Genomic DNA, 22677 nt, shown 5'->3' with positions numbered 1-22677 from the left:
AAGACAGAGAAACCAAAGACCACTAGAGGTAGAAGATACCTTAGAAAAATCATTTCATCCAACCACTTCACTTTACAGATGTGGAATTTGATGTCCAAAGTTGTGAAGGGATTTGTCAAAGGTCACAAATCAAGTTAGTGGCAAAACCAAGATTATTAAGCAGGTCTCCTAATTCCTACTAAAGTGGGAGCTCTTTCCATTTGTATACCAGGTTCTGTTTTTATGGCTCATTGAAGTGGTAATAATATTTTCTAATCATATCACCAAGAACTATTTGATCAGGAGGCACTGGCAGCATGAGGCTGGTTTTTTCTATACCCCTTTATTTTTATGTTTAAAAAAATACCTTGCTGTTAGCTCTCATTGTGAATTTTAAAAGAAATCCAACAAGAAATCGAAAACTCTCTGGGAATAAAAGATCTACTTTTAAATATGCAAAACCAAGAATGGAAATATCCCTAATCTCACCAAACCACTACTGAAAAAGCACTGATGGATTGACGTACATTAAAAACCCCCAAATACTTACCATTCTCATCAAGCAAGTCTTCCTCATCATCCCCATCATTGCCCTCCTCCATTGCCTCCTCCTCCTCCTCCTCCTCCTCCTCCTCCTCCTCTTCCATATCCTCCGGCTCCAAGTCTGGGTCCAAGTCTGGATCACTCCCTGAGATTGACTCGTCTGACATGGCTCCCAATGGTCCTCACTGTGCATTACCTACTCATGGTCTACAGTGGGACAGACCTATGGAGGAAGGAAAGAAAGCAAGAAAGAGCTCAGAATTCCCAATCCCAAGGTATCACAAGCTTATGATATACTCATCTAGAGGCAATAGATTCACAAGAATAAGGATTCAAGGAATGGTATTTTCAGTTCCTTTCCAAATTAATTCTGTCTTTTATCTCAGTGTCTATCATGCCCTTTATTTCATTTTTTAAAAGATTTATTGCCTTTTATTTTTCTGTCAGTACCTGTCACCCCAACTGAAACCTTGTTTTTCTCTTAAAACCCCTTCTTCCAACTGAAACCTTTCCAGTAACAAATAAAAACATTTAAGTAAACACTGAAGACAGAATTATTGTGACCAACCATGACCGACAGCTTATTCCATATTTTCATATCCATAATTCCCATTTCTCTACTAAGAGGAAGGAGATTGGTTTCTTTATCAGTTCTCCAAAACTCAGATTATTCATTACAATTCATCAAGTTTCACTGCTTTTAGTGTTACCATCTCCATTATTATATTCCTTTATCACTCCTTTTTAAATACCAAGTTTCACACATATATACCATGCCATTCCCTTTTAATATCCTCACCCAGCTAAAGTTTATTATGTCTATTCAGACAATTATTAAGTTGTTTTGGTTTTTTTTAAATGACTTGAATAGCAAGGAGAGATCTGCCAGGCCAGATTTCCTGAAGAAAGGCTTATTAGCCAAACAAATGATTTCAAAGCCTCCTAACACTAGTGTTATTGTTACTTGAAGTGAATAGGTACCGTACAAACAATGTCCACTCCCGACTCTGCACTCTTAAACAGTCTCCATCCTATATGTATATGCCCGAATTTTTTTTTTTGTCTAAATTCTACTTATTTCAAGTCCCACCTCCTCCATGAAACCTAGACAATTCAACTGTAGGCCTCAGTGATTCTTCCACTCTTCTTAGCACTTAATTATGACTACCACTCATTTGATTTTTACCATAGACTGATCTCTTTTGGTGCAATTAAGACTTCAAGTTCCTTGAGGTCAGGGTCTTAAGCCTTATCTAATCATTGTCCCTATCTCTTCCCGTAGTATAGTGTTCTACACACCATAGGTGACTAAAAAATGTATTTGGATGATGTTTTACTATTTGAGGGCAAAATGGCTCCTTCTACCAGGGTAAGACAGAATAGTACTTGATTTGGTTACAAGATGTAAAGTTTTCTAACATCTTAAGAGAAGGCCAAAAAAATTAATAGCCAGTAAGGCTATATGGACCAAGAAATCAAAACCATACTAGAATAACTTGGTATTCAAATCATAATAACAGTTGCCTAAGCATACAGCTTTCTTTTCCTTTTTCTTTTATCAATCATTACTTTTATTGAGGTCATTTTGTCCTGGCAAAAAATAGCAGAGGTATACTTTATAAGGTATATTTTATAAGGGTGTTACTTCCTATCACAACATATACAATTTGGTTGAAATATTTCAGGCTCAGGTTAAATTTGAAACAGAACTTTTGGGTTTCCTTAGGAATAAAGAGAGAAATTAGAACAAGTTAGATGCATCACTTTTGAATTGGTAATTGCTTTAGGAAAAATAAAGACAAGTTTAGGACTCCTAAGATAAAGAGAAAAATAACATAATAATTATGGATATGAGTGTGAATTGTTTGGCCACAAAGATCATTTATTTCGTTTTTCAAGAGAAGCAGGCAAAGAACATCTGTGAAATGATTTGGTAATAAAATATAACAATAATTACTTCCATAAAACATCTGTAAAATGCATTTAGGCAAAGAGGGGAAAGCTCATCTATAAATACAAATTAATGTTCCATTATATTCCAGAGTTACAAAACAGATTTTTAAACCTCTTGACATGGGTTCTATCATGTGTTTTGGGGTCCATTTGTGACTGTCAGAAAAGAAAAAAAATAAGAGCTAACAGCTCTGGAAACAGAATCAGCTTCTACAATATTTGTATGATGATAAGAATTTTCTATAAACTGATTCATGTTTTGTCAGCAACTGCTGCAAGGAGGAGTAAATATTTTGCTTTTAGAGTGACTATGTTGGTTGATTGTAGAACAGACGATCGTGGACTAAAGTTTAGGTAAAGTTTTAATTAGCTTTCATACATACATAATCTGAATGGTGAAGAAATTTCAGGAGACATTTTGGTGTGCTGAAAAGATCACACACTTGAACTTCTCTAGGCCTCAGTTTCATCTGTAAAACACAGGAAACTTGGTGTGGTCTGTATAATGTAGGGCCCTACCAGCTTTAAATCTTATAAACCAAGAAAACCAAGACTTCCACATATTTCACAAATGACAAAATGTGCTTTTCAAACCTCCCCCAAGCCCAAGACTCCTTTTAGGTAGGTGCAAGTAATTTTTTTCATATTATTAATAAACATTGGATTATCCAGAACACATGAAGCGGTATAAAATACAAACAAAATGACTCACAGCCCTTCTCACTAACCTGGGCCTTCAGATCTCTTTTCTGAAAACAGTGGAAATATCCAAACTGAGGCTGTCCTTTGCCCAGCAAAGCTAGAAGGAGTTTTTCAATTCATTCTATCATTTGCTTCTGTATCTTACTACTTACATATTTAACTAAAATGATACATTCAATTGTTCTCCCTAAATCAAATGTTAGAAAAGCCAGGATTTGTAGATGCTGCTCTCCAAGATATCTAAACAATAGGAAAAATGGGTTTTATGGGGAAAGGAAAAGGAAGGAAATAAGCATTATATAATGCCAAGAACTGTACTAAGCACTTTTTACAAATGCCTCATTTGATCCTCACAACAACCCTACAAGGTAGGTGCTATTTATCCCCATTTTACAGTTGAAGAAACTGAGGCAAACAGAGGTTATGTGATTTGCCCAGGGTCATACAGCTAGTAAATTTATACGGTTAGATTTGACTCAAGTTTTCCTAACTCCAGATCCAGAGCTTTATCCACTGCACTACCAGATGACTCTTTATAGTAATAACAGTAATATAACAAAATACCATTACTCCCTCCTTCATTTAAAAAAAAAAAGAATTTTTTTTAAATTAGAGCCTGGTGACCAAGATCTAGAGAATCACAGCCTAAAATATAGAACTATGCCCCCTTTAACTCTGATGTGGGAAAAAAAAAATCTACTAGTTAGATGCCAATAAGATCCAACTGTCCCTTACAGAGGATCATCCCTTCAATTTGAAGAGCTAGAAAAGCAATGGTAGATAGATGTACCTCACCTTTAAAAACACCTATGTTTCTCAAAAAAATTATGTAAATCATATCCAATAGGATTAAATGTACTAAGGGAGACTGCTATTTAAAGAGACATTTCTCAATAGGTAGGGGAAAAAGAATCCAGAACTGAAACGGAAGTAAAATTGAATTAAAAAATAAAATAAAATTAAGAAAGGGACAGAGATTAAACCTGTAATCCCATTTACTTGAATCATCCTGGTAAGGAACTTCTTCTACTAATACAGTGTGCCAGCATTTTCTCTGCAATTTAGGTGCACTGAGGGATTAAGTCAATTAATTAGAGTTATTTGTCACTTATTTGTCACTTCACTACACCATGCTGCCTCTCATTTAAAAAGAAAATTTGATTATAGTTACACAGCATTCAGCTTTGCTTTATTTATCATTCTTTTCATTCACAGTGCTGTAGTGTGTATATTATTGTTTTTACTTCACTATGAATCAGTTCATACAGATCTTCCTTTATTTCTCTGAATTTCCTCATAATTGTTGTCTCTTATGGACAATAATATTCCAACTTAAAAAGGTAAAATACAACTACAACAGTGCAAAAGGAAAGCACCACCACCACCAAAAAAAAAAAAAAAAGGAGCACACTGAAAAATTACAAAGAACAAGCATGGCTCCAGAGAAGAGATATGAGAAGACACCCCACCTGACCCCTTTACAGAAGCAGGATGCCCACAAATGCGGTACAATGTCCATATTTTTTAACCTTTGCATACATTCATCAGTTTTACTGGTTTTTCTTTTTCTATGTCTTTAAAAAACATAATTTGTCAAATGTGGTATTTCTCTGGAAGAGGAAGAGATACTGGGGAAATTTTTGATATTGTAAGGAAAAATACATTAATAAAAATTTTTTTTACAAAAAGTAGGTACCTATTAACTAAAGAATGACTGGACAAATCATGGTATAAGGTTGTAAGTGATTACTCTGCAGTATGAAATGACAAAAGAGATAAATCCAGAGAACCCTGATAATGATACATAGGGGGAAAAAAACTATGAAGGAAATGAGTTAAAATACGAAGAGTACTTAAAAAAGTCCAGAAGTAAACCTAGATAAGCTGGGCAATATTGATTCTACCCAGATAATTTAATAAATCCCTTTAAAAAAAAAAAGCTGTATATAACAGGGGTTTATAGCATTACACACAGTCCTCTTTTTCTATTTTTCAATATATAAGGAAATGCCCACCCTTATGTTTGTCAAATTCAAAATAATAAAAAGAATATTCTAAAATGGATATTTCACCTGAACACAATAGATCATGCCTTAAAGAAAAATTAGAAGAGAATGAGATCAAGTACCTTTACCAATTATGGCTAGATGTAGTATTCTCAATCAAAACAAGAGGTAGAGGAGATCACAAAAGACAAAATAATTTATTACATAAAACTAAAAAGCTTTTGCAAGAACAAAAGCAATGTAGTTAAGACAAAAAGGAATGACTACTACGGAAAACTCTTTGCATCAATATCTCTGAGGGTATGATAGCCATGATATACATACATAAGGACAAGAGCTATTCTCCAGTGTTAAATTGGTACAAGGATATGAACAAATAATTCTCAAAAAGAACTGTAAGTTAACTATGAAATATTTGTTCAATCTCTGATAAAATAAACGCAAATCAAAATAATTGTGAGGTTTTACCTCACACCTGGAAAATTATCAAAGACAACAAAAAACTGGAAAAAGTCAATGTTAAAAGGGTCGCAAAGAGGTATACTCATATAATATACACTGTTGAGAGAACTGTAAATTCATCCAACCATACAAGAAAGCAATTTGGAATTGTGCTAAAAATAAGTTATGAAAATGTCTGTTATCCTTTAACCCAATAACTTTACTGCTAGACATACTGCAACAAGGTCAAAGACAAAAAGAAAGATCGCATACACACTCAAATATTCGTAGCAGCAAAGAATTAGAAATAAAGCAGGTGCCCATCAACTGAAGAACTGTTGTTAAACAAATTGTGCCATGTGATTATGATGCAATATTATTGCATTCTTTAAAAAAAAAATCAGGGGCAGCTAGGTGGCACAGTGGCCCTGGAGTTAGGAGGACTTGAGTTCAAATCGGAGCTCAGACACTTGACACTTACTAGCTGTATGACCCTGGGCAAGTCACTTAACCCCAAATGCCTCACCAAAAGAAAAAAAAAATCAGAACAGAAGCAAGACCAGAAAGAAGCACAGACAAGTAGAACAGCTTTGAAGGCTACATGTTGAACTTACACTTAAAAAGAAAAGTAAGTTGTACATATTATAGATCTACAGTTTCATATACAACATTCTTTTTTTCTGTTCTACTATGTAGATGGAAATATTCATTTTATTAGATGTTTGTTAAGTCTAGAATAAAAAAAATATTTAAATATAATGACTTAATTGAAAGAAACAATGAATATCCAGAACTCAGATGTATGGGAAAACTAAATAAAGTCATGTAAGCAGTATCAGGAAAACATTATGACTACAATCATGCAGATGAAAAAAAGAAAGAAAAACATAACACTGTTGGTGTTACACTTGACAATAGGAAAGTTTGGAAGAAGAAAGCAGGGTTTGGGGTGAAAGATAATTCATTCAGCTTTTGGACATATTGGATGAGATGTCTGTAGGGCACCCAGTTCCAGGTATCCAATAGGCAATTAATGATGGGGGCTGGATGAAAAGATGTAAAATTCATCTGCACAGAACTCATGAGCTAATGAAATTACCAAGCAAGACAAAGCTCTAAATCTACAATCCTAAAATAGCTCTACCCAGGCAAAAATATTCAAAACTACTTTATTATTTCTAAAACTTTCATTGCTAGCTTTTGTTTTTATATTACTTAAGTTGCTCTCTATATTCTCCCCTCCCACCTTCCAAAGAGCCGTCCCATATGAAGATTTTTTTTTAAAGAAAAAGACAAGTAAAATCAGCAAAATCAATCATTACGTTGAAAATATTTGTAATATTCTACACCAGTGGACCTCCTATCACTGCAAAGGAACAGAAGGAAGTGTCTTAAATCTCCTTCGAAGCCATTTTGTTCTTTGTAATTTTACATCTGTGTTGTGACTGTTCTTTCCATTTCCATTTTTATAGTCATTGTGTATACTGTTTTGTATCAGTCCTTATAATTATGTTTTTCTATGCGTGTCTGAATTTATCAGTCATTATTTGCTTTTTCTTATACCATAATAATAATATTTCTTTCTATTCATGCATAACATTTTGTTTAGCCATTCTCCAAATCAACGGGTATCTACTTTGTTTCCAGTTCTTTGCTGCAACAAAAAGTAAAGTTGCTTTTTTTCTAATAAGAAAACCTAGGGGCAGCTAGGTGGCACGGTGGATAGAGCACTGGCCCTGGAGTACCTGAGTTCAAATCCGGCCTCAGACACTCAATACTTACTAGCTGTGTGACTCTGGGTAAGTCACTTAACCCCAATTGCCTCACTAAAAAAAAAAAAAAGAAAGAAAGAAAACCTAGCCTCAGTCAATAGTCCAGTGGCAAGGAAAAGACTGAATAAATTGTGGTATATCAAATATTACTGACCTGTGAAAAAAGAAAACACAAACAAAAAAATATTACTGACCTATAAAAAATAATACAAAGAAATATGGAATGATTTATATGAAATAATGAAAACAAAGTACAATTAAAACAGAAAACATATTGGCTATAATTATATTAAAAAATTACAGGAACAAAACTTTATAGTATATAAACAAGATTAAGAGATATAAAGTTATTGCTATTAATGTGTTCAAAATAGTACCATTTTCTTGGATTAAATGTAAATAACAGTGTTTCCTACTTATATTTTTTGAGACAATGTTTATAATAAAAATATTTTCAAAAAGAAAGACCTGAACAATTGCACAGCATGAAGAGGTAGAATATGTTTGTGATTTGATCTTGTAAAGCTGAGGTTCTTAACCTGAGCTCTATGAATTTGTTCTTTTTAATATTTTATATCTATATTTTAATAATTTTTCTTTATAAAACTATGTGTTATATGTGCTTTATGATGCTATTTTATTTTATGCATTTGAAAACATTATTCTGGGAAGGGCTCTGTAAGCTTTACCACACTGCCAAAGGGATCCCTGACACCAAAGAGGTTAAGAACCACAGATGTAGAGAGATTACCCAAACCAGTGAAATCACATCTCCATAAAAAGTATTAAAGTAGCCTCATTAGCACTGTTTAACAGAAACAGTGACAGAGAACTACCTATAGTTGTTACATGCACCCGTCCTGACATGAAATGTAGTCTTGAAAACTCATACTTAACAAAAGCATTAATAAACCAAATCATCTCAGTTTCCCACTCTATAAAATTAGTAGCTTGGCTTCGACCTACCTCCAAAGTTTTATAGCGCTCCCATTAAGGTCACTTTTTCACTAAAGAGAATACCTTCTCTTTATACCAGATGAATGTTTTGGAATGAAACAAATTACCTCTTAATTTTCTGATCTGTATATATGGAAACTCTTGTATTAAGTTTTTTCAAATCAGTCCTGTGCCTGTAGAATACCTAGGCCACCTATATGTGCATAGTTTTCTTGTGTCTGACATGAATAAGAAACTGTCCTCCTTGGCTTTGCCAACACTCAGGCATTGATTTGAGCTCCTCACTTCTCTATTCATAAATACAAGAATATACTTTGGGTTCCATTTCCGAAAACCATAAAATGGATGATAATGCTTGGTCACTCACCTTTCTCTCAGGGGTGCTGTAAGGATTAATTGATAAGTAATAATAATAATAATATTTGCAAAGTGCCACAGAAAGCCTAAGGAATTTTTTCTGGGTCTCCGAAGTGCTATAATAAAACATGCCATTTGCTTCAAAGCAGCAACTTAATTGTACCTTTAAACAATTAAATGCACTTTTGCAATTGACAACAATAAAATGCTTCAAAGGCTCATAACTGAGAAACCATGTAGTATTTTTTTTTATTCACAAAAGGAAGAAAAACCCCAGCTGGACAGAACTTATTTTCAATATTGGGAATTTTTGAAAGAAAGCAAACAGGACCAGTGATGATTATTAGTGGGCTAAGCACCTCCAAATAAGTATTGATTTCAACCTCATAAAACAACTGTCAGTCACCTATCCCCTCCCCTCCTTCAATTCTAACCCTCAGGCTACATGTTTTGTTAACAGTTGCAGTTAACTATAAAGAACTGTAATAAAGGGGTTCTACTGATGATTCACAGTCAAATTATGAAGTCAAGTAGTGGAGAGAGGGGAGAAAATAAGCATTTATTTAGCATCTATTATGTGACAGGAAATTTGCTAAAAGCTTTACAAATATCTTATTTGATTGTCCCAACAACCTTGGGATGATGCCCATTTTACAGATGAGGAAACTGAGGCAGACAGAGGTGAAGTGAGTTGCCCAGGGTCACAGACTTAGTAAGTGTCTAAGACTGTCTTTGAACTCTGATCTTCTGGACTCCAAGAATAGTGCTCTGTGCACTGTGGTGCTCCCTAGCCACCTCAAAGAGATCAGCAGAAGAGAAATGGGAATGCCAGCACTCCTGAGGTCTAGGTCTAGGTCAGAATGGTAAAACAGCCATGGTTGGAGGGGAAGACAACAAACTCTCCTGCCCATCATCATTCATAGTACCAAGAATAAACACCCAATGAAAAGCATCTCATTTCAAAGAGTGACAAACTACTTACTAACTGTCTCCATAGTTAATTAGTAAGCAAATAATGTTGTAACCTCCATTTTCGGTAAGAAAGAATAGCATGAGGTTAAACCATCAGATGGTTAATTGAGCCCCTAGGACTTCTTCAGAGAAATGATGCACAACAATACTCCGTGTGTGGTCTTGTAGCTGGTTTTCCTTCCCTTCCCCTCAGTTCATTCCCAGGAGCACCCTAGAATAGTTTTGGTTAACTAGGTCTCATTTGTGCTCCCTCTGGAGGGGATTCAGGTCTGACTGGTGAGGCCTAGATCAATGACAGAAAAATAAACAAGCAGATAGAAAATAAAAACACACCGGCTTGCCTGCCCTGCTTCCTCATGCAGCTTTGACCCGATTTTGAACACTCTACCAAAGGAAATTATATAATCTATCCAGACCATAGCCATCTCTATTATTTTGTGGGTAGGTTATACAAACCTATCCCCAAGTTCTCTCTCTTACAGACATGCCAGAAGTTTAACCACTGTATAGATTGTGTATGAGATTCAGACTGAACTCATCTAAATTAATTATTAGAAAGAAAAAGTGACATGAATATGGGCTAAGAGAACTAAGGAAGAGAAAGAAAGCCAACACAGTGAACTGAACTAAGATGATAAAATGAGGTGGCTAGGTGATTATTACTAAGGTTCCTTTTATTTCCACAAGCTCTAAAATTCAATCGAATAACAAGCATTTATTAAGCACTTACTATGTACCAGGCACTGTTGTAAGCATTAAAGATAGAAAGAAAAAAAATGAAAGCGGTCTATGGTCTCAAGGACTTTATATCCTAGAGAAACAAAATATTTATATATGGGGTTTATGCAAAAAATTCAAGATAATTTAGTGTAATGAAAGCACCAGCAGTTGGGGGTAATCAAGAAAGCCTCCATGTATAAACCGGTACAGGAACTAAACTTCAAAATTAATTAGGGATTATAAAAGGTGGAGGAAGTTTAAGAACAGAGTACGTTCTAGGTATTGGGGACAGGCAACACAAAGGCAAGGAGACAGGAGATAAAGTATCAATGGTAATAGCAAGAGGGCCAATTTGGCTAGAGCACAGAGTGGGTGAAGGGGAGTTATATGTGTACAATAAAGGCAGTTTGAGGCTAGGTTGAAAAGAGTTTTAAATGGCAAATAGAGTTTATAATTGATCCTAGAGGTAATAGGAAGCCAATGGCGTTTACTGAGTAGGGAAATGACATAGGCAATCTGTAGGAAAACCACTTTGGCAGCTACATGGAAGACAGAGAGACATGAGGCAGGAAGACCAGTAAGGGGGCTATTTCAGTAATCCAGGCAAGAGGTGATAACATGGTGGCTGTGTAAGTGAAGAGAAGGGGGTGATATGTGAAATCCTATGGAGGAAGAACCAATGAAATGTGGCACCAAATTGAATATGTGGAGCTGTGAGATGGAGGGTAAGGAAGAGTCAAGAATCAACGATGATGGGACAGCTAGGTGGTGCAGTGAATAGAGCACTGGCCCTGGAGTCAGAAGGACCTGAGTTCAAATGCAGCCTCAGACACTTAACACTTACTAGCTGTGTGACCCTGGGCAAGTCACTTAACCCCAATTGCCTCTCTCTCTCTCTCTCTCTCTCTCTCTCTCTCTCTCTCTCTCTCTCTCTCTCTCTCTCTCTCTCTCTCTCACACACACACACACACACACACACACAAAGAAAAAAAAAAGAATCAAGGATGATTTCAACGTTACTAACCTGTATGAGATTGGAAATGTGATGGCACTTTCAATAGAAATAGGGAAATTCAGAAGAGGGCAGGGGAGAAGAATTTTCTTTCTTGTCATGTTCAGTTTGAGATCCAATTCAAAATGTCCAAAATGCATTTGATAATGCAAGACTAGAAGTTTGAGGCAAAGATTAGGGATAGATATAGAAATCTAGGAGTCCTGTCCTCCTGCACAGAGATCATTAAATCCATGGAAGCTGATAAAGGAGGGTGGTGGGGGTGGGAGGGGGGACTCAGCAAAGAACTCTGAGGAGTAGGAGAACCAAGAGTCATAAAAACCCAGGGAAGTGAAAATAATCAAATGAGAAAGTACTTACAGTGTCAAATGTTGCAGAGAGATCAAGAAGAATAAGGACTGAAAAAAGACCAACAGATTTGGCAATTAAGAATCACTGATAGGGGCAGCTAGGTGGTGCAGTGGGTAAAGCACTGGCCCTGGATTCAGGAGGACCTGAGTTCAAATCCAGACTCAAACACTTGACACTTACTAGCTGTGTGACCCTTGGCAAGTCACTTAACCCTCATTACCCTACCCAAAGAAACAAACAAGAATCACTGATAACCACAGAGAAATTCGTTTCATCATTTGACTGATGAGGTTGAAAGTTATAATTGAAAAGGGTAGAGAACTGGAGGGGCAGAATGATGAGAAGCCAAGATGGCAGAGTAGTAGGAACCAACACAATGAGCTCTCCAACCAAATTACTCCAAACAGAACTAGAAAATGCAGCAAATGAAATTGATGCGGAAATAAAAGAAAATACCAAAGCAAGTCATTCTGCCAGCCTCCATCAATATAAGGGACACAGGTAGAGAGGAACACTGGGAATATACTTGGGCTACGAGCACATCTTATATAGGGAGAGGCTGTGTACCAGGATGAACAGAAGGCCCAGACCCATACCAGGGCACCTCCAGACCCATTCAGCAGTACTGCAACTGGGACAGGTGAAAACTGATAATTTGTTGTTACCCACTACCCAGTTCTGGGTTACGGATCAGGGATGGACTTTGAAATGAATCTGCACCCACCCACCCATTTTCTCCTCTTCAGAGCAAGCAACAGATTCAGAAACAATCCGTAGTGTGTTGTGACTCAGATCCTAGGATCAAAACAGTGTCCAAGTTCCAGCTTTTAGTCCAGTTTGAAGCCTTCAGAGAAATGATCAAGGCAGGAATCTCAGACTAGAACTTAAAATTCTGCCACTCAGAACCAGCAGAGCTTCATAGCTATAGCTGATAATGGCTGAGTCCAGCAGCAGTCTGCTGTTGCTCAAATCCAAATTCAGGTCAGAACCAAACCCAAAGCTCAGACAAAAGGGACAGCAATCAGACATTGCCCTAAATCATACCACCCAAGTTGTGAACTGATCCAGTCATTCTGGAGAGTAATTTGGAACCATACCCAAAGGGCTATGGGACTGTGGATACCCTTTGACCCAGTAATACCACTACTACGTCTGTATCCAAAAGAGATCATAAAAAAGGGAAAAGGACCCACATGTACAAAAATATTTATAGCAGTTCTCTTTGTGGTGGCAAAGAATTGGAAATCAAGGGAATGGCCATCAATTGGAGAATGGCTGAACAAGTTGTGGTATATGAATGTAATGGAATACTATTGTGCTGTAAGAAATGAAGAGCAGGCAGATTTCAGAAAAACCTGGAAAGACTTAAGTGGACTGATGCTGAGTGAAGTGAGCAGAACCAGGAGAACATTGCACACAGTAACAGAAACATTGCACAATAATCAAACTTTGATAGACTTAACTCTTCTCAGCAATACAATGATCCATATCCAGAAAAAAGAACTGTGTAGAATCTGGATACAGATTGAACCATACTATTTCTACTTTTTTTGGTTTTGTTTTTTCTTTTTTGAAGTTTGGCCCTTTTGTTCTGATTCTTCTTTCACAACATGACTAATGCAGAAATATGTTTAATGTGATTGTACACATATACCTATATCAGATTGCTTTGTCTTAGGGAGGGGAGAGGGAAGGAAAAAAAATTGGAACTAAAAATGTTATGCAAACAAATGTTGAAAACTATCTTTACATGTACCTGCAAAATAATAAAATATTTTTATGATTAAAAAAAAAACACACCAGGGGCAGCTAGGTGGCACAGTGGATAGAGCACTGGCCCTGGAGTCAGGAGGACCTGAGTTCAAATCTGGCCTCAGACACTTAACACTTATTAGCTGTGTGACCCTAGGCAAGTCACTTAATCCCAATTGCCTCAACAACAACAACAACAAAAAGCAAAAAAAACCGCACCATACCATCTGGGGAACACTAAAAGTTTGCAGATTCCCAGCCTGAGCTGTCCCTGAGATCGTATAACGTATCACTTGCTACCCCAAGAAAAGAGCAACAGGACCAGCCCAAACATCCCTTCTAGAAGTGCACAGAGCTAGGCTCTAACATCAATTCTGAAGTCAAGAAGGCTAGAAGAATGAGCAAAAAACAAAATAAAACAAAATCCCACCATTAAAAAAACTATTATAAGGGGGCAGCTAGGTGGCGCAGTGGATAGAGCACCAGCCCTGGATTCAGGAGGACCTGAGTTCAAATCCGGACTCAGACACTTAACACTTACTAGCTGTGTGACCCTGGGCAAGTCACTTAACCCCAATTGCCCTGCAAAACAAAAAAACAAAAACAAACAAACAAACAAACAAAACTATTATGGTGGCATGCAAGCTTAACACATAAACCTAGAAGAAGAGAATGACTCCAAAACAAGTACAAGCAAAGCCTCAGAGAAAAATATAGTCTGGATAAAAATTAAACTAGAATTCCTGGAAAAGATGAAGGAAGAATTTTTTAAAAAATTTTTAAGTTTTAATAAATGAAATGAGAGTGCTTGAGAAAAAGGGGGGGGAGATATAGAAGAAAGAATTGGAAAGAAAATTAACAGAAATGCAAAACCTTATCCAGGAAAAAAAAACCCTCACTGAAATTCTGAATGGACCAGATAGAAGCCAGTTATTCCATGAGGCAACAGGAAAAAATAAAAAGGTCAAAAGATTGAAAAAAAAAAATAGAAAAAATACAAATGATCTCATAACAAAAAGAGCTGACTTAGAAACAAGTGCCAGAGAAAAATTTAAGAATCATTAGACTAAGGAGCTAGGTGGCACAATGGATAGAGTACCGGCCCTGGAGTCAGGAGGACCTGAGTTCAAATCCAGCCTCAGACACTTAACACTTACTGGCTGTGTGACCCTGGGCAAGTCACTTAACCCCAATTGCCTCACCAAAAAAAAAAAAAAATCATTAGACTACATGAAAACCAAAACCAAAAAGGGCATCCACATCCTCCATATTTTTAAGAAATTTAGGGAAAACATTGCCCAGATCTCTTAGAATCAGAGGGCAAAGTAGAAATAGAAAAAATATACTGGTCATCTCTTGAAATAAGTCTCAAAAATGAAAACTCCTAGCAACACCACAGCCAAACTCTAGAGCTTTCAAGTCAAAGCAAAATACTGCAAGCAGCTAAAAAGAAAGAATTCAAGTACTAAGGAGTCACCATTAGGATCCAACATGATTTACCAGCCACCACTAAAAAGAAGCAAAGAGCTTGGAATGCAATATTCCAAAAGGCAAAAGATAAAAGTTTGCAGCCAAGAATAACTTACTTAACAAAACTGAAATATAATCTCATGGGGGAAAATTGGACCTTTAATGAAATAAGAGGATATCCAAGCATTCCTGATTTAAAAGAAAAAAAAAGCTACATAAACTTTGAAATTCAAACACAAGAGGTTAAGAGAAACAGGAAAAGGTAAACAAAAACAATGACAAGCAAATAAAACAAATATGAACGGCTTACACTGAAATATGGGGAGATCATAAACGTATCCCCTCTCAACCCTATCAATAACAAGGTCAAAAAGAAATCTAGGGGGCAGCTAGGTTGCACAGTAGATAAAGCACCACTCCTGGATTCAGGAGGACCTGAGTTCAAATCCAGCCTCAGACACTTGACACTTACTAGCTGTGTGACCTAGGCCAAGTCACTTAACCCTCACTGCCCCACAAAAAAAAGGAAATCTAATTAAACAAAAGGTCTAATAGTGGTTTTATTATATCCTGAGGCTCTTAAGAGAAGAATGGAAAGAGAGAAGAGCAATACCTTAAGGCAGAAGGGAAAAGAATGTTGGAGAAATTATCTCACAAAACCAGGCTAGGCTGAACACTCCCATTTGAACTGGTCAAAGGAAGGAATACACACAGAGTTGGGCACAAAAATACTTTTCACTCTACAGGGAAATAAGGGGGAAAGGGAGAAAAGAAAAATAGAAGGAGGACAGGTTAAGGGAGGGATTAGTCCTAAGCAAAACAAATTATAAGAATGTACTTAAATATAGCTTTTTTTGAGATGGCAAAGTACAAGAATCTGAGGGGATGCAAATAAATTGGGTGACAGCTGAAGAAGTTATGACATTTATAAATGTAATAGAGTACTACTATGTTGTAAAAAAAATCATGAAAAGGAAGGTATCAGAGAAACCTAGGAAGACTCACATGAACTGATGCAGAGTGAACAGAACCAGGAGAACAACTTATATCCAAAGACTACAATATGGTAAAGATAAACAACTTTGAAAGAATTTCAAACTCTGATCAGTGTAATGACCAACCAGTATTCCAGAGGACTGACTAATGATAAAAAAAAAAAAACCTTGCTACCAACTCCTAAAATAAAAGAGAGATGAAAGACTCAAAAGTGCAGAATGAGATTTTTTTTTTTTGACATGGCTAATGTGGACATCTGTTTTGCTTCACTAAAAGTGTTTCTAAAAGGTTTCTGTTGCATTCTCAATTGGTGGAGGAAGGAGAGAAGGAAGCTCTTTGCTAGCTGAAAACAATACACATACAAACACACAAATATATAAAAGAAGTAAAGGCACCAAGTATAGATGTTCTTTATTAGGTGTTTGGCTGTGAAAGGAAGGAGAGAGTTGGTAGGTTCGAATTTATTTTTTTTAATGTGGGACAGGGGAGACATGGGCATGTTTGTAGGCAGCAAGAAAGGAACCAAAGAAAGAAACAATGAAGATTAGGGAGAAAGGTAACATGATTGTGGGGAAAATCTGATGCAAGGGTTGGGACTAGGAATACATGCTGGCCTTGATAAGGACTACCTGTTAATCAGAAAATGGAGTAGAGGAGAGAGTGAATGATAATTTTAAGAGGTTGTGAGAAATAGCAAAATGAAGGAGGAGTTCACATCAAAAGATCTGTATTTTATTCAGTAACATATAAGGCATAATCCTCAGCTGAAAGGGTGAAGGGAGGGAGTGGTGTTGGCAGCCTGAAGAAAAAAGGTTTGGAATAGCTTCTGTAGGAAGTGTGATAAAGAATGAATGGGGGGCGGCTAGGTGGCGCAGTGGATTAAGCACCGGCCCTGGATTCAGGAGTACCTGAGTTCAAATCCGGCCTCAGACACTTGACACTTAGTAGCTGTGTGACCCTGGGCAAGTCACTTAACCCCCACTGCCCCGCAAAAACAAAAAAAACACACCAAAAAACAAAAAGAATGAATGACCAAAAATGAAAAGACTGTCTTGCTGCAGTTAATGTCCAGTTAAGGCTAGATAACAAATCTGTAGTGAACTCAGTCATCATGGACTTCCTCTAGATCCATTCAGCAGCAAACAAGTAGGACTAGGGAGGCAAATGGTGGGAGTTACCTTGGAATGGGACTTGGCAAGGCATGAGGAAGACAGTATAATGTTGAACTATTTAACTACAAGATAGAGATTGGGATTACTAGCTGTGTGACCCCAGGCAAGTCACTTAACCCTATCTGCCTCAGTTTCCTCATCTGTAAAGTGAGCTAAAGAAGAAAATGGCAAACCATTCCAGTATCTTTGCAAAGAAAATCCTAAAATGGGGTCACAAGGAGTCAGACACTCCTGAAAAATGACTAAACAACAAGAGATTGGGAAGGGAAGAAAGTCATGCAAGAGCAAAAGAGATGACCTAGGAGAGCACTGAAAGGTGGAGAAATTGAGGTAAAAATAAGGACAAAGAACAAGGAGTTAAAAAAGGTTCTGAGCCAATAAAGGAATTTCAAAATTCTTGATCATGGATTACATCAAGATATGACTATCCCTGTGTAAATAAGGTAGAATTGAGTCATGGTAGTTTAGTTGATTGAGGAATTGGGAATCTAGAGTATTTGAAGAACATGACAGTCCTGTAGTATAATAGAACAAAATCTTTGGCTGAGAGGAAGACTGTGAACCAGGAACTGAAATCCTTGAGAAAGAAGGGGATGTGACCAAGGTCTTGGTATTTTAACTGACACTAAGATCTGAATAGAGTGATAGGTTTCAACAGTATATCCTCAAAAGAGAGGTTGATGAATGATGATGACAGAGAATCTGGAACTGAAAATGGAAATCAGAGTATTCTAAAAGATTTTATGATTAGAATTCTGAGGACCTGAGTTCAAATCCAGCCTCAGACCCTTGACACTTACTAGCTGTGTGACCCTGGGCAAGTCGCTTAACCCCAATTGCCTCACCAAAAAATAAAATAAAATACTATACAAAGGGTTACAAAGAAAACCAATTATATTAAAAGACCGTTATAAAAGGTTTACAAAAAATTCACAGACCAAAGTTAAGAACCCCAGATTTAAATAAGCTAAGTGTTTTTTGCAGACTTCTAGGAACTCTCTCAACATTCACATGAAACTCCTTTGGGACAAGGCAGGCTAAAAAATAATGATGATGATGATATTAGTAAGATAAGAAAGATTTTAAAGGGCAAGTAATCATGGCTAAAAGTTACTTTGCATGGATAGATCAAAAAGAGAAATAGGAAGGATGTAACAAAGAAAAATCCTCAGATAATCCCATCATTTTAGAGTTGGAAAGACCTCATTGGCCATCTAGTACAACCCAAAAGGAAATCACACTATATCATATTAGATAAGTAGTGATCCAACTTGGCTTGAAAATCTCCAATAAGGAGGAGAAGGAAATCACAACTTCCAGAAGCTGCTCATCCCACTATGGGACAGCACAGTTGGAAGTTTTTCCTCACATCTGCCTAAATTAGTTTCTTTGCAAAATTCCCACATGCGCCACACGTGGGATATTTGCTTATCAAAAAATGAAAGAATATTTGGACAGATTCTATCATAATGCAAAACAAAAAAAATTGTTTCACCAATTCATCAGCAAATATCATGTAACTTACTACTGTTTTCTACAGTAGGGGTAAAAGGTTTGCTCAATACCATCAAGTAACATCTTCCTTGTGACCAATGACACTCATATACTGGACTATAATTAAGCATTCAGTCTGTGGCCACAGAATAGGGTTATTTTATTCTCTAGGTAGAGCTAACTGGCTCATGCAGGAATTTAACCAGAAACTTTGACCTCATTAGCTCAAACTAACCCATTACAGAACAATTGGGAGCCCCTTGCCAAGACAGTCTTGTTTACTAGGAGTAATGAAAATGATTAATACAAACTAGAACTTCCCAATATAATGATCTCAAGGAAAACAACTTGATACCTGGTATTTATTGGAGGATTAATAAAGTTCTAATATTCTGATCAGTTAGTCAATATAGAGCTATTAAGCATTCCTAGGATTCATTCTCTCTCTCTCTGTCTCTGTCTCTCTTTTTTGGTGAGGCAACTGGGGTTGTGACTTGCCCAGGATCACACAGCTAGTAAGTGTTAAGTGTCTGAGGCCACATTTGAACTCAGGTCCTCCTGACTCCAGGGCCAGTGCTCTATCCACTATGCCACCTAGCTGCCCCATTAAGATTCATTCTCAAGTGGACTTTTCCCTAGGGCTAAAGCCAGAATAAAAATGTTTATTCAAAAAATGCAAGGAATGAGAGAGATAACTGATAGATAACAATGTTTAAAAAAAGACAGGTATAAGAGCTAATTCTCCTTCTACTAACTAGATGGTACACAAAAGGAGAGCTCAATTCAATGTTACGTAAGACTCAATTTTCACTCTGAAGATGAACAAAAGAAACTAGCAAAATTAGTGGCAGCACCTGCAGATTATTATGCAACAAGGACTGGAAGCAGTAATTCATCCTTATTAATTCATCATTAGCTGAACACTCCACAGAGTCTCCTGGCTTCAGTCTTCTTCACATCACTACTTAACAAAAGCTTTGGAACTCAGGAAAATCCATAATAAACAATTTCAACAGGAAGAATCTATTAATGTTCACTACCACTCATTTTTAAATGTCTACTTTTAGTTAAATCCATCTGTATATTTTTTGACAGTTGCTTAGATGGCATATTAAAAAAGCTAAAGTCTAGTTAGGGATACAATAAGGCTCCATTCCTTACAATGAATAAAATGTAAGGATTACTGAAATAACTGTATATTGAAATTTTTAATGTGCTTTGAGAATATCATAAAATGATGAAAATTACCCACCCAAATTCATGATTTCCCCCATTACTACTATTACCATTTCAAATACAATTAAACAAAAAGCAGCAGTGTGCACAAGGATTTGCAGTGTGATTATTAAGGTTTTTCCCAGTTATTCTGCACTTACAGTGAAAGGCTTTGAAATCAATACTTGCAAAAGTAATTCTAAATGTAAGGACGGCAGTCGCGAGAAAAAGAAACCAACAGAGAGAGTTCCCACATCACCTTCATCCACGGCGTATTGACAATGACATATAAACTTCCACTAAAAAGAACAAAGTTTCGGGAAAATCCTAACCTTCTAACAAAGGAAAGGTATCTATACATGATGAACTCATGTACTACATGTAAGATATGTGTGTGTACATATACATCTGTATATACATATACATAACATATACAGACTTTGAAGTAGGGAAGGGTTAGATTCATAGATTCAGAGCTGGAAGAAACTTTGGCAGTCATATAGTACCACTGAGCAAACTGAAGCCAAGAGAGATTAAGTGAAGAACGGCAAGAATTACTTCTTGTTAACTACATGCACTACACACAAGGAGAACCAGGTTAACTTCTAGTCACTGGGAGAAAAAAAAAAGAGGTCAGCATTTATCAAATTATTCAGATTAACCCAGTATTCCAAAGCTATCCTTCTTGAACCAGATGTAAAAAGACTTTGAAGAAAGTAACACATGTTAAAACAAATTCCAATCACTACCAGAAAACAATGGGAGATTATATGAACTGTTTTCTTTTGGGATTCAATACTCTTCCATTTAAGACAAGCCACCTTTCACTGAGAAAAATAAATGTTGTTCTTTAAAAATACACATCTTCATTAAGCTGGAAATCCTAATGACTCATACTGTGTTTTGCAAAGCACCTGCAGACTCTGGTGATAAGATGGCGATGGGAAGCTGGAAATACAAAGGCTCCTTTGGCTCTATATTCTTAGCTTGGTCCTTGATTTACTCTAATTATTCATATGGCAAGAACTTATTTATACCTATCCCTGAGATTGGGGAGGGATTATGAGGAGTTTAATAAAACACTGAGAGAAATCATCATATTTAATAGCTAGCATTTATATAAAATTTTAAGGTTTGCCAAGCACTTAACAAATATTATCTCATTTTATCCTCATAACAACTCTGAGACAGGTACTATTATTTTCCCCCATTTTATGGAGATGAAATTGAGTCAGCAGTTAAATGACTTGCCCAGAGTCACACAAGCTAGTAAGTGTCTGGATCTGGATTTGAACTCCTATCTTCCTGACTGCAGGTCCAGAACTCCATCAACTGTGTTATCTAGCTGTCTACTAAACCAACAGCTTGATGTGAAAGGCAAATAAATGTAACTGACTATCACAATATATAAATCCAAACTAAATCCACGGTAAAGTCCTAGAATTCTCTTTCATCTCTTTTCCTATTATGAGAGAATCTGGCTATTATTTTTAGTTCATTACAATGTGTTTTACTCAATAAATTAAATTCATTGTTTCAGTGTGGCCCCATAATGCTATAGTGACCAAACTGCCCTTTCTTCATAGCCCAACAAAAAGAAAGAGAAGATAAGTCATGTCAGAAGAGTTTCATATGACACTACAGTACTTTTTACACACTCCCTCTATGCCTGACTCTTAACTTGGGGTCCTGCTGTTTAATCTCTCTAGATAGGTGTTTATTTTTGGTTAAAGAATCATGGGTAACAAATTCTACATTTTTAGTTATATCTAACCAAGGAATTTAATACTAATGAGATCTGTCTACATGAGAACAAAGTGCAGTGTTGATTGTTTCCTTATGGAAGTCTGGAACAAATGGTTTCAATACTTTTGAAGCTATTCTTGTCCACAGATTTGCCCAGATTTCCAGAAACCAGACATTACTTCCCTGGCACTTCCCAGCAACCTCAAATACCTCACAAGGATTATATTTGTGATTTACTAGGAGAAATCTATGATAGTACCATAAGGAGAATGGTATCTGGAGATATCAGACCTACAAATGGTATCATACTACTTAGCTTCTTAAAATGTGGGTCACAGGGGGCAGCTAGGTGGCGCAGTGGATAGAGCACTGGCCCTGGATTCAGGAGGACCTGAGTTCAAATCCGGCATCAGACAGTCAACACTTACTAGCTGTGTGACCCTGGACAAGTCACTTAACCCCAACTGCCTCACACACACACACAAAAATGTGGGTCACAACCCCATATGGGGCCACATAACTTAATGAGGGGGTCGTGAAAAATTTGGCAACAGTAAAAGGTTATCTATTTTACATACCTATATACCTGGAGTCACGTAAAAATTTCTTAGCTAAAAAGGGGTCACGAGTGGGAAAAGTTTAAGAAGCCCTGCCATAGAACGCATTCTTGAATCAATCATTTATTTCATTTTCCGCAAGTTAATCCCCTCAGCACAGTCTGTGCATGAAAGGAAATACATGACTTTACAATGATCTCCGCCATGAGGAGAGGGTATCTTAGGGCAAGCCATGTGGTCAGTTCCTTGGCGTCAAGAAGTGACGTTTGCTTGTGGGTACTGTCTATCAAAGCTACCAGCCAATCAACTTGAGGAGCCTCCCATTTCTGGGAAGATGACAGGAAGTAGGAAGCGGACACTGCCGGAGGGGTTTTTCCTCTTTTGATTCCTGACCTCACCATGGCAGGTCTGATGATGGGGTCCCTTAGAAATAGTTAAATTTTTACCTTTCTCTCTGATCCTAATGCTCTTTAATAAATACTTAAACACTTAAATACTCTTGCTAAAGCT

General features: G+C 36.8%; 1 protein-coding gene across 3 annotated transcripts in view; it reads right to left on the bottom strand.

Annotated features, from left to right (window-relative positions):
• RAD54L2 (RAD54 like 2) overlaps positions 1-22677 on the bottom strand; it is a 161899-nt gene that overhangs the window by 82790 nt on the left and 56432 nt on the right. For all 3 annotated transcript variants that reach the window (XM_043970558.1, XM_043970538.1, XM_043970548.1), the window contains one exon: positions 530-745. In XM_043970558.1, coding sequence (XP_043826493.1) covers positions 530-689 — 160 coding nt within the window. In that variant the 5' untranslated portion in view covers positions 690-745. The remainder of the gene's footprint in view (positions 1-529; positions 746-22677) is intronic.

This window comes from Dromiciops gliroides, chromosome 1, assembly GCF_019393635.1.
Source record: "Dromiciops gliroides isolate mDroGli1 chromosome 1, mDroGli1.pri, whole genome shotgun sequence".
Classification (NCBI taxonomy): domain Eukaryota; kingdom Metazoa; phylum Chordata; class Mammalia; order Microbiotheria; family Microbiotheriidae; genus Dromiciops; species Dromiciops gliroides.
The sequence above is the reverse complement of the archived record's forward strand: the minus strand, read 5'-3'. Positions and strand labels throughout refer to the sequence as shown.